Consider the following 12263-nt stretch of genomic DNA (forward strand, 5'->3'; position numbering starts at 1 on the left):
GTCATGCCCAGGCCAGGGCAGCCTGCAGCCCTTGATGGCTCCTCATGGCCCAGGGGTGTGGGGCTGCTGAGCCCTGAGCCCCCCAAGTGCATCACAAACACTATCCATTCTCTCCCTGCGCAGGGGCATCTCTGAGCCACATGCGGGTGAGAAAGCCGAGCGTTCAGTGAGTTAACATTCGCTCCGTGAGAGAGCCGGCCCCTCCCAGACCCTGCCCTGCTGGCCAGGCCCCTCACCCACTGAGGACAGCCCAGGACCCCAATTCACGTGGTTCAGGCTAAGGCTGGGGGCTGTTTTACAAGCCCAGAGCAATGCCATCAAGAAATAGTATCACCCCCACTTTACAGATGGAAAAACTGAGACTCAGAGAGGGACCAGGTGTTAACACTCAGGTGAGGGCTGTGCTGCCTGAGGGCACAGAAGCACCAGCAGGAGTGTGTGTGTGGGGGGGTCCCTAGCAGCTGGCAAAAGGTCCCCCTCCACCAGGGTGCCTGGATGTACCCGCCCATCCCCTCTCCTCAACACTGTGAGCCAGTCCTGTCCCTTTGCTTCTTACAGAACCCTTCCCCGGCTCCCCACGGGCCTCCGCTCCCTCAGCCGGGCCGGCGCTCAGCGCTGGCTTCCCCCCACGGCAGGCAGTGCTTCTGCTGTGCACTAGCCTGTGGCCCTGAGGGAGGGGTGTTTTTCTCATGGCTGTTTCCCAGTGACAACACACAATAGGTGCTCAGCCAACACTTGTCAGATGACCTGCAGTGAGGGGACTTGGGACGAGGAGCTGGGACAGCAGATGGGCTCAGCGGCGCGGCCATCCCGGCAGAGAAACTGAGGCCATGCCCAAGAGCGGAGTGATCTTTGCAGGGTCGGGACCCCAGCTGAGCACCAAGGCAGGGACAGGTCATGCTGGGCCCAAAGTGGGGTTGAGGGGTCAGTATTGGTCTCCCGGGCCCCCCACCTGTCCAAGCCCTCTCCCAAGCCAGTGCCCCCCTCACGGGCAGGGCCCTCTGGGAGGGCTGTCCCTCAGCAGGCAGGGTGGCCCGGCCCCCTCCCCTCAGGCCAGCACTCACTGTCCTTGTCCGTAGGTGGCTGCAGGGAGTAGAGGACGCCTTGGGGGCCATTTGGAGGGAGGCCCGGGCTGCCTGCTGGGCCGGGGGGGCCAGGGGGTCCGGGGCGCCCCATCTCTCCAGGCAGCCCACGGGGCCCTGGTGGCCCCAAGAGGCCTGTAATGGGGAGAAGAGGAGTCAGGTGAGGGCGGGCCTGGCAGGAAACAGGCCCCAATGGGGACAGGGTCAGCAGGGGTCAGCGGTGGCCTCTAGACCCCAGTCTCCCTAGAGGGCTGTCTTGGAATGTAAGTGAGATGGCTTCCCCTTCCCTGCCCCGTGCACAGGGAGCCCTGGGGCAGCTGGTGGCAGCGAGGGAGGCAGGGACGGCTCTGGCCTGGTGCCCTCTGCCTCCTCCAGGGACCTAGCTCTGGGCAGGAGCACGCAGGGTGGCGACCAGCCTGGTGAGGGATCACTCCCCGCAGGACCCAGGGGAGTTTAAATGACTGAGGACAACCCCCAGCCCCGGCAGCCCCACCCCCACGCTGGCACCCACAGCCCCCAGAGCCTCTCTTCTTCCTTCCTGCAGCCCAGGGTGAGACCCGGCCCTAAAGCGCGGGGGATGGGCAGCAATTAGGGTGCTGGGGGGTGTACGAGATGATTCGCCTGCTTAGATAGGGGAGAAGCCCAGGCCCCGTTCCCCAGGAGACAAATGACCGAGCCAGTGTCCTTACCAGGAGGCCCTGCTGGGCCTGTCTCGCCTGCCTGGCCCCGGTCGCCTTTGGAGCCTGGGGGGCCTGCAGGCCCCGGTGGTCCCGTCTGCCCCGGGGGCCCTGGGGAGAGAATGAGATGAGGCCTGGGAACACTGGGCTGAGCGGGCGGCTCCAGGCCGACCACCTGTGCTGTGGGCACAGCCCTGCACCAGGAGCCTGTCCACCTGAGGTTCCCCGAATGGATGGGCAAAGGGGCCGTCAGCCCGCGTCGGGCAGTACAGTGGACACACCATTTCTGCACCGAATGACCTCTATGATCTCAAGAGCTGCTCTTGTTTCTATCTGACAGGTGGGGACTGAGGGTCCAGGTGTGGCCCCTCACTCAAGATCCCAGAGCCAGGCTGTGGATGAGTCAGGTTCCCTCTCTCCACGTCCTTCTGGCTCCCTGCTCAGAGTTGGGAAACGGGCTTGTGGCAAAGAGGCCTCCTCGGAGACTCCAGGAAGCACCACGGGACATGCCTGCCCACCTCCGGGGTCTCAGGCCCCACGGGTGAGTGAGAGGAGATAGAGGTTAGAGGCCCACCGTGTGGCCTGGGGGCAGCCCTTCTCCCTCCGGAATGCCTGGAGAGGGCGCTCAGAACGCCTGCTGGACTGATGGAGGGGCCTGCGCTGGATCTTAAGGCCCTTCCATCTCCGACTCCATGTGACTGTGGTCCCTCAAGCATTCTGCTTTGGGGAGACTCCACCTGCTCTCTGGGAATCCAGGTGTCACCATTTGTAGGGTTTGTTCGCCACCTGGTGGCCATTTCCTGGAACTGCACTTTCCCTGGGAAGGAGCAAGGTCTGGCCAGGAAGACCCAGAGTGGCTCCCAGCCTTCCCCTCCCACCCCCCCCCCCACCCCCCAGGGGGTTAAGGCCTGGGTCCTCCCCAGAAGGGAAGCCTCCTTTTTCAGTCACAGAAGAAGGATTTAAAGAACATGGGTGTGGCCCAGCCCTCTGGGGTGAGGCCTTGGGGACAGTGGCCAGAGAAATGGGCCAGGGGACCCAGAGGGAGAGGCTCCCCCTCACCCACAGCCTGAGCGCACCCCTCCTCCCACAGCCTCAGCGCCTCAGAAGAGTCCAGAATATCTGCTCCTCCCCCAGCCCCAGGACTGGCTACTGGATGCCAACTCTCCCCACTCCGAGGGTCACCCTCCCTCCTCCTGCTCCTGCAGGACGGGCACACACATGAAGCAGGGCAGAGGAGGAAGGGAGGGGCTTGGGCAGGTGCTCAGAGCTGAGTCTGGGAGGTGCTAAGAAGCTGGGGCTCAACTGGCAGAGAGGAGAGGGAAGGAGAGCATCACCTTCAAGGGGCTCCAGTGGGGACAAGAATCATGGAGACGGAACCCTCGGGTCGCTGGGTAACCCCAGGGGTCACTTCTCTGAGCCTCAATTTTCTCTGTGACCCCAAGCTTTATGAGCTTTATGAGCTTACCAGAAAGGGCATCTGTCCAGCCTAGCATGGTGTACAAATATTTAATAACTGGCATAGCATGGACACTGACCAGTCAGGGGGGGATCAGCCTTAAACCCCTGAGCTCAGCCATACTGAACACCCACTCAGGTGAAGGCCCAGCATAGTGCCTGGCACAAGGAAGGTGTTCAACAATTCGGGCTACTATCACTACAATTGTTATTACTACGCACAGGCTCAGAGGACAGAATCCTGACCAGTGGATGGAAGCTACAGGAAGAACTTTTTATCCCTGACTTTAAAATGTGGAAGGAAGGGAGAAATAACAGGGCAGCAGATGCCCTCCAACTCTAGTCAGAGCTTGTCGGGGAGTCCCCAGAAGCTGGTGGGAGGCAGTGAGCTCCCCGTCCTGGGGGGTATGCAGACAGGGGCTGCTATAAATTGCGCCAACCAAGGAGGAGGCTGGGCTGAGGGCCTAAATGAAGATGCTAAGGGAGCGTCAGGGCAGCTGATGAGGACAGCAGCTGGACTGCATACAATAGGGAATGGTGGGGACTGGGGCAAACTGCGGAGCTGAGACAAGATCTGCAGCCAGTCGTCTCCATGATGGACTGCCAGTCCCAACGGCCAAAGTCTCCATTTCTCTAAAAGGAGCCAGAAATCCTCATTTTTATGTGAAATCCCTCAGTGTTTAAATGGCAGCTCAAGTTTTTAAAATGCCATGTGGGCACGTTTGACCTCAGGCCCGGGTGGGACCTACTTGTGGACTCCCCGGGAGGCCATGCCCCGAGCTCTCCCCTGTGGGCCGCACTCACCAGCTGGGCCTGTGGGCCTTCTTCGGGGCCCTGGGTGGGCGAGAGGGATAGCGTCAGGGAGGAAGTCCTCATTCCAGGGCGGTGGGGTGCTCTGGGGGACCGGCAGGTCATTGTCTGGGCTTGAGGGACGCTCTGCTGCTTCCAGCAGGAGAACCTGGGCCAGAGAAGGGCAGAGGGTCAGGCCTGGGCTGGGCCAGGGACACATGTGGACAGGGAGAGGCCCCGTGAGACCTGCAGCTGCCCCTGCTGGGTTGGGGTCACCCTCCTCAGTGGGACCCCCACTCCCCTGGCCGGCATGCTCTCCCACCCCTGCCCTCCTCCCCTTCCCGTTTCAGGAGAGCCCTCCTGGACCCTCAGGCTCAAGCAGGTCCCCACGGGACACCTTCAGAGCCCGGTACATTTTTTCTAGAGGGGCCGCCGCTGGGATTGGAGATCTGAGTCATGACCATGGCCACCTCCACCTCCCTGTCTCCTCACCAGGGGGCACTGGGCATGCCTGTCCCCCACACTGCCTGGCTCAGGGCACAAATAACATGGTCAGGGAATGTTTGTGGATGGATAGATGGACGAATGCATAGATGGAAGGTGGGAAGGAGGGAGGAAAATAAGGAGAGAGAGAGAGAGAGAGAGAGAGAGAGAGAGAGAGAGAGAGAGAGAGAGAGAAGAAATGGGCCTGGTTTGGTACATGAATTTTAGTAGGAGCTCCAGGAAAACAAAAGGAGGCTGTGACCACTCAGGGCAGCCTGGAAAGCAGCCTGTCCTCTCCCCTTGAGGGCGTCAGGGGTCAAAGACTGCAAGACCCAGGGCCTGGGCAAGGACAGGCTCCCTAATTCTCTCCAACTGGGAGCCAGGCCGCAGTGGCTCCAGCAAAGTCCGGTGGCCTCTGAAGAGGCCAGCAGGGGGCACTGTGTGCCCAGGATCAGTGCAGGGCCGGATGGGATGGCCGGTGCAGAGAAGCTGGGCAGGCCCTAGGCGGGAGTGGGAGGGGAGGGCACTGGGGCCCCTCAGCTGTATTAATGGAGTCTGGCCTCCTGCCCCCACCCCGTGGTGTGTCCCTGCCCTTGGTGCCCCATCTGACCGATGGGGAGGAAGAGTCTGGTGTCTCAGGTTCAGTCCAGCTCTTGGAAGCCAGACCCCTGAATCCTGCTAGAGTACTAGCTGCACGCCCCCCTCCCCATTTCCCCATGATTAAGGGGGTCTGAGGATGGGGCAGAGGGTGGTGAGGGGGCCTGTCTGGGGGGCCTGCTGTGATGATCACTGCCGCCCAAAGGCATCCAAACCCCAGGCACCAGGCCTGAACCCCCACTGTCCCATCCTGAACCCTCTCCAACAGCAGAGTCCTGGGGCCTCCCTGGGGCTTACCCCCCCCCCCCCCCCCGGTTCAGGGAGGGTCAGGGCCTGTGCATTTGGCCTTTCCCTGGCCCCACCCCAGTGCCCCTCGGCCTGCAGTCAGCCGTCTCCCCTGGCCTGTGGCCCAGGCTCCACAGCAGCTTCTTGCCTTCCTACCTCCATCCTTCCCCTCCTGGAGCCCCCCACTCGCTTCCACACAGCAGTGGGATGAAGACTTCATGCCAAACGAACCCTACCCAGTCCCCCTCCAAACCTCCATTGTCCCTGCACAGGTGCCCGTTTCACCCTGCCCCTCCTGGGCCTCACCTGTGGCTCTGTTCCAGATACCCTGAATGACCCCCGGGGCCCCTCCTGACCTGAGACTCCCTCCTGCAGCCCCTGGCTCCTGCAGGGCCCTCTGCCAGCCCTGCCCTTCCCTCCTGAGGAAGATCTGAGACCCCAGGGAGCTGCCCCCTCCTCCCTACAGTCGTCTCACCCTCTGGGCAGAAGGGGCCCTCCACTCCATCCCTGTGCCAATGGCCAGCCGGAGTGGGAGACAGACCCACTTGGAGCAGGCGCCCTCCTGCTGTTGGTCCCCAGAGCCCGGCCCCGGCTAAGTGCTGTCTAATGGGGGAGGCTCAGGTCCTGCGGCCATACAGGCTGGCTTGAATCCTGGCTTTCCCATGTGGCCGCTGTGTGACCTTGTGCAAGCATCATGACCTCTGTGAGCCTCAGCTTTCCCATCAGCAAAATGGGAATGACTACAAGCTACCTTCACAGAACTTAGGCCTGGGCTGGGCTGAGGTTTCCCAGGTATGAGGCAAAGACCCTTCTGAGCACCCCCCACCACCACCAACCCCCCACTCCCGCCCCCCAGTTCTGCAGTGTTTCTGGGCCTGGGTGACACAGTCTCCGAGGATCCTTGGGAACCAAGTGTCTCAGGTTCCATCTGTCCTGGGCGGCTGGGCTCCTCCCTGTGGGGCTCCGGTGACTGCTTTGAGCCCCTCCCCTACCTGATCCTCCCAAGAGCCCATGAGACAGGAAGGGTCAGTGGCCACATCATAGGCCAGGAGGTACTAGAGGCTCAGAGACCACAAGCGTCTTGCCCAGGGTCACTCTGCGGGCAGACAGCAGGGCAGGGCCCCCCGTCGTGCCCGTCCGCCTCTCCACAGCCTTGGCCTCAGTGGAGCCTCACAAAGGCAAGGAAAAGGGGACCAGCTGGCTCAGGCCACACAGCAGCTTCGAGAGGAACCCAGTCTCCTGACCCCTGTGACCCCGGGGGGAGGGGGGGTTACGATTTCTGCCTCAACGGCTGAGTGTTCCCTGGGAAGCTGACTGGACGGTCACAGTCAGGGACTCTGGGGCAGTCGAGGGGCTGGGGAGCGGGGAGAGCTGGCTGCCGGTGGCAGGAGGCAGCGGACCCTGGACAGTGGGCGTGAGGATGGGCGTGAGGAGAACCGGCAGGACCTGGGTCTTGGGGGCAGGCGTGGATGAAGGTGGGAGTGGCTCTCCCATTACTGGTCTGGCTCTGGGGACAGTGGAATTGCCACCAGGCAAACAAGGGCATGGGAGAGGGCAAGCCTGGGGTGAAGGTGGCCAGTGTGGGTGGGTCCAGGGGCAGTGTCTCAGGACCTATGGGCCTATTTAACAGGGAGTAGGCAGGAGCAGTAGGGGCCGGGGCAGCTTGGCGGGATTAAAGGAGGGGTGCCTGACCTTGGCTCCTGGGGGCAGGCTCTGGGCTCCCAGAGGGACCTGCCACATGCAGCCTTGTCCCCGCACCAGAGGCCTGGCTCCCTCCCTCCTGGGGCCCCTCCCACACAGACACAGGCCCACAGAGCCCGCGCCCGGGAGAGGAGCGCTGACACGGCCTGGCCCGGGCCTAAGCCCTCCTGGCCCGGCCGTGGCCAACCTTCTGGAGAAGCTGATCCCACCCTGCCGGGGGCATGAGCTCACCAAGGCAGGCGGCAGTGGGCGTGGGACTCGGCCCATGAAAACCAGACCACGGCCTTCCAGGGCAGTGGCCCTGATGACGTCATTGTGGTCTGGCCGCTTGGCACCAGACGCCCGCCGAACTCCGAGGCTTCTATGACCCCCACGCAGGGAAGTCCCCTCGGGCTCCCTCCCACTCCTCGTGTCCATGAAGTCAGAGTGTAAACGGAGGCGGAGGAGGGGGAAGAAGGCCGAAAGCTTTTTCCTGCTGGCCTTCTGGCTTCTGTCCCCCCACAGCCATCCAGCTGTCCCAGGAAAAGAGGATGGTAGGACTCCCAGACCAGCTGCTAGGACTGGGTCCTCTGGCAGCTCCAGCGCCTACAGGTAGTGAAGATGGAGCTGACCCTGATGGGTGTCTGGACCCCACTGCCCCTTCTTCCCTTGCTCCAGAACACCCTGTTGGGCCCCAGAGAAAGAATCATGATTGACCAGGTACTCATTTTTCCAGCTTCCTGGCAACTAGGAGGTGGGCATATAGCCCAGTGCTGGCCATTGAGATATAATGAGTTTGTTGGGGGTTACTACTTCCTGCTTTTGAACTCGGTGTTAGAATGTGATGCCTTGAACTGCAGTAGCCACGTTGTCACCATGAGGCATGGACCGTGAGGACAAAAGATAATTCACTAAAGAGGTGAAGGGGGAGGCTGTGAAGTGTGGCGAGCCAGCGCGGCCATGGCATACTCAGCCCCAGGGCGCCTTATGTGCCACGCCAGCTCAGCCAGGTTCAGTGGCCCTGAGAGGGGGCGGTGAAGGATTGAGAAAAGACAGACAAGAGAATGAAAGCTGGTCTGGGTGGGACTCTGCTTCTCTGATGGAGAGACAGCGCCACGGACTACGAGCCGTGTCTTTATTTTATAGCAGATGCCGCGAGGCACAGTAAGGGCGTAGTTAAGATGTTGACAACATTCTCGTGGGTTTCGATCCTACTCAATTACATGCACCTGGTCAAGCTTTGTTTACTTGCAGCCTATATCACTTAGGCACGTGGGGCCACGTGTTCGGACCATAGGGTCAAGCTTACAACTACAGCTGTGGGCCATAATTGTGCTGGGAGGGCTCTGCCCTCCAGGCTGGGACTTGCACGTGGCCAAGAAAGGACTGTGCCCTCTCGTTAGTCTGAGGCTGGAACCTGTCCAACTCTGTAGCTGCTCTCCACAGTGAAGAGCCTGGGTTCCTGAGCCACCGAAACCATCTCAGGACCTTTTGTTAAACAAACAATACCCGTCCTCAAGGAACAGCTGCCGGTAGATACTTGTTCCTGAATGCATCTCTCCTGACACATCCACACAGGCTTCTCCGGAGGGAGCAGAGCCTCAGCCTTCAGGCCTTTGGTTGCTGCTCTCTGTCAGCTGCTTGATCTGACTCCCATCTGGGGTCTGGCTGCCTGGCTCTGCCGTCGGTCGCTGGCCACCAGACCCCAGCCTCTGGCCTGGCTGGCCCAGCTCCATGTCCTCTGACCCCTGCAGGCTCATCTGACCTTGGTGCATTCCCCGGGGCTGCTGGGCTGTCCTGACAACTTGCCTAAATTGTGACCCTCTCCTTCTCCAGGCCACTACCTCAAGGCCTCTGACCCAGGCCAACAAAACTCCTAGTGGCCCTACCCCTGTAGGACAGTGGTCGGCAAACTCATTAGTCAACAGAGCCAAATATCAACAGTACAACGATTGAAATTTCTTTTGAGAGCCAAATTTTTTAAACTTAAACTTCTTCTAACACCACTTCTTCAAATAGACTCGCCCAGGCCGTGGTATTTTATGAAAGAGCCACACTCAAGGGGACAAAGATCCGCATGTGGCTCGCGAGCCGCAGTTTGCCGACCACGGCTCTAGGAGATGCTTGAGCCTGGAGCAGGCAGGCGGGCAGCTAGAAGGTGAGCTGGGACAGGAGTCTCCCAGCCCCCACCTGGGACTTCAGAAGGAGGGGGGCTGCTGAGCTGGGCTCCCCGTAAGGAAATAGGTGCAGCCACCTCTTTGCACATCCCAGACCCAAGCTACCTCCCCTCACTACCCGCCACCCAAGAACCACCTGAGCCCCCCGCTATATACCTGCCTCAGAATGTCCCACTGAGGAGCAGGGAAGTGACTCCTTCAACTTCTATTTCACGGGACAGCAGAATGAGGCCCGGAGTCAAGAAGGGATGTGCCCAGACAGGGCTATTGCTCGGACAGGAACCCTAGCCCTGGTTCCTCAAACACATCCTGCTGTGTCCCCCCACCCCACCCCCAAAGTCTGCTGCGGGGTCACGATGCTCAGGCCAGAGAGCAAGCCTGGCCACCAGCCCGCGCCCCGAGGCTTTGCTGCTGGGGCGGAGATGGAGGGAGGTGTCAGGACTGGGCGGACGTGGGAAGGAATTGCTCATGGCAGGAGGGCATGGGTGAGGGCCAGGTGGGTGGGGACAGCTGGCACGGTGCCAGTCCTCCCCCGGAGCTGTGACTTTTAACACCCCGAGGTGCTGGGCGGGGGCCAGGCAGGCTGTGGACGATGCTCTGCCAAACCACGCGGAGGCCTCAGGTGCCTGGAAAATGTCCGTCAGGCAGCTGGCCCAGGGACCCTGCCTTTCCTAAAACCTTGGGTGCCAGAAGTACACCCCATTATCTTCCCCAGCACTGTGACCCCTCCGGGGATTCCCCATCCCCGTGTAGCTTGGCCCACGTGGCTGCATCCTCTCTGTGAAGCCTCCATCCCGAGCGCCCAAAAGCCACTGACCCCCAGGAGGGCACCGGTCCCCACCCAGGCCTGGGACCGGGAGCCTGGCAGCCGGAGGAGCCTCCCTCCCACAGAAGGGGTGGGGGACCAAGAGGCCTTCAGCCCTGGGGCTTTCGTGTCCTGTGCTCTGCACGAATGTCTCTTGTGCACCCGTGTCTTCACCTGTACGGTGGGAACAGAGGCGTGGCGTCGATGATAACACGGACCCTCACACCTGTCTGGCATCCAACCATTTCCAAAGCCGGGTCCCACCACCAAATCACCCGAGGCCCCGCAGCCCCGGGAAGCTGGGGCTTGAATCCATTCTGCAGACGAGGAGGCGGGAGCTTGCTGAAGTCACCTAGCTGGTGGGTGGTCCCACGTATGTCTGACCCCTTGGGACAAGTCACCTGCAGCCCCCACCAGACTAGGCAGGTGCCCTCACAGTCAAGCTTTCCAGGCAGGGGCAGGGCCAAAGGCAATGAGGGGTTGGCAAGGGCTGTGTGTATGTGCATGTGTGTCTATGTGTCTGTGTGCCTGTATGTGGTATCTGTATGTTGTGTCTATGTATGTGTGTCCGTGTGTTCATGTGTACCTTTATGTGTCTGTGTATGTGTCCATGTGTATGTGTCTCTGCGTGAGGGCCAGGTGGGCGGGAACAGCTGGCGCTGTTCTCAGGGCTCTTGCCCACCTCAGTGCTCTGGCCTCGCTCTGGCCTCCCTGGTAGCTGGCCATCATCACACACCTCCTACGTAAGGCCTCTCTCCGGCCGAACCACCGCCCCAGCTGGGGCTCTGCCTCAGGCTCAGGTAAAGCCAGCCTCCCAGTGCCGGCTCTGCCCTGGGCCAGGCGATCCCTCCCCTGCAGTTCTGCTGCCCCAAGGGGTCTGTCCTCCCCTAGGCCCAGCCCCTCTAGTCAGTCACCAGCGCCTGCTCGCAGACCTCTGGGGTACTACAGAGAAGGGCCTAGCGGGGCATAGCCCGTGGCCCCCACTGCTTTGCCTTCTCCCTGCCTGTACCTGCCAAGGGCTTTCTCTGGCCATGAGTGAGCTGGGGGGCAGGCCAGAGTGACAGGGAACACCACCCCACAGACGCCTCGCCCAGGGAGGGACGGGAGCATCCTGGCCCCTAGAGGCCTGCTCTACAGCAAGCGCTGCACCGCCTCCCAGGGACCCTCCCGGGTACCTGCCCGCCACACACCTGCACCGGCACATTCTTCCCTCCCCTGGCTGACTTCCTCTCTCTTCTCCAGTGCCACCTGGGGCCATTCTCAAATAAACACTTGTCCTTCATCAAGTCCTTCTGCCTCTGAGGCGACCTTCTCCTTCCCCTGATGTAGACTGGCCGAGGGCTGGCTAATGCTGGGAAGCTTTTCCTCCATCAGCTAGCTCCTCTGTGCCCAGCCTCATGCCAGACGGCAGGAGGAGGGGCCAGAGTTAGGGGTAGCAGCCCTTGGGGCAGGGTTGGCGGGACAACCAGTCCTTCCTTTGAGGGGTCCACTTCTGGGCATCCAGTCCCTCAGCCCCCGAGGCCTGTACCCAGACCAGCCTGCCGCCTGGGACCTTCAGATTTCCTGCCCTTTCCACTCCCTGCCCCACCCCAGGAGGTGGCCCAGCCTACAGAAGGCCACCCACAGCTGCCTGGGCCCTGGTAGCGCCCAACCCCTGGGACCAGGCTGCTCAGGCCTGCTGGACTCCCTGAGGCTGGGGTTCCCCAGCCACACTCTGCAGGTGCCTGATGCATCCTCCCCACAGCCAGCTCTCCAGGACCAGGCTCCCCAGTCTGTCTGACCTTGGCCTCCAGCGTGATCAGTCGCTCACTCATGTCGCTGAGCCGGGTACAGTTCATGCATTCTGCAAGAGAAGAGGAGCCCCGGTGAAGGTGGGGTGTAGGTCCTGGGGAGAGAGCAACCCAGCCACCAGGACAGCCGCTGGATAAGGAAGCAGGCAACTCTTTGATTGTACGCCCGGAAAACTCCCACCCACCCATCAGGGCACCATCCTGAGCCTCCCCTCCTCCGTGCAGCCTTCCTGACCTCGGAGCCTCCTTTCCGGGCGCCCACAGCACATAGTGCTCTCCGTTTCCTCAGCGAGTGTCTGAGCCAGCGCTGAGCCAGCCTGTGAGCTTCCTGAGGGCCGGGGTCTTTGTTTATTTTGTTTGCTCTTGAATCTCAGCACCTGGCACAAAGCAGGGGCTCAAAAGTATCTGAGAGCTGATGAACGGACAGCAAATGACATGTGCTC

The 12263-nt window shown here is 61.4% G+C and overlaps 1 protein-coding gene across 3 annotated transcripts in view; it reads right to left on the reverse strand.

Moving 5' to 3' along the window:
• Nucleotides 1-12263, reverse strand: part of COL26A1 (collagen type XXVI alpha 1 chain) — a 155786-nt gene that overhangs the window by 11503 nt on the left and 132020 nt on the right. For all 3 annotated transcript variants that reach the window (XM_079799384.1, XM_079799383.1, XM_079799385.1), the window contains exons 4-7: nt 11812-11873; nt 4019-4172; nt 1772-1870; nt 1065-1217 (exon numbers count right to left, since the gene is read on the reverse strand). In XM_079799384.1, the coding sequence (XP_079655510.1) occupies nt 1065-1217; nt 1772-1870; nt 4019-4172; nt 11812-11873 (468 nt within the window). The remainder of the gene's footprint in view (nt 1-1064; nt 1218-1771; nt 1871-4018; nt 4173-11811; nt 11874-12263) is intronic.

The sequence above is a fragment of the Cnephaeus nilssonii genome (genome assembly GCF_951640355.1).
Source record: "Cnephaeus nilssonii genome assembly, chromosome: 2".
Classification (NCBI taxonomy): Eukaryota; Metazoa; Chordata; class Mammalia; order Chiroptera; family Vespertilionidae; genus Cnephaeus; species Cnephaeus nilssonii.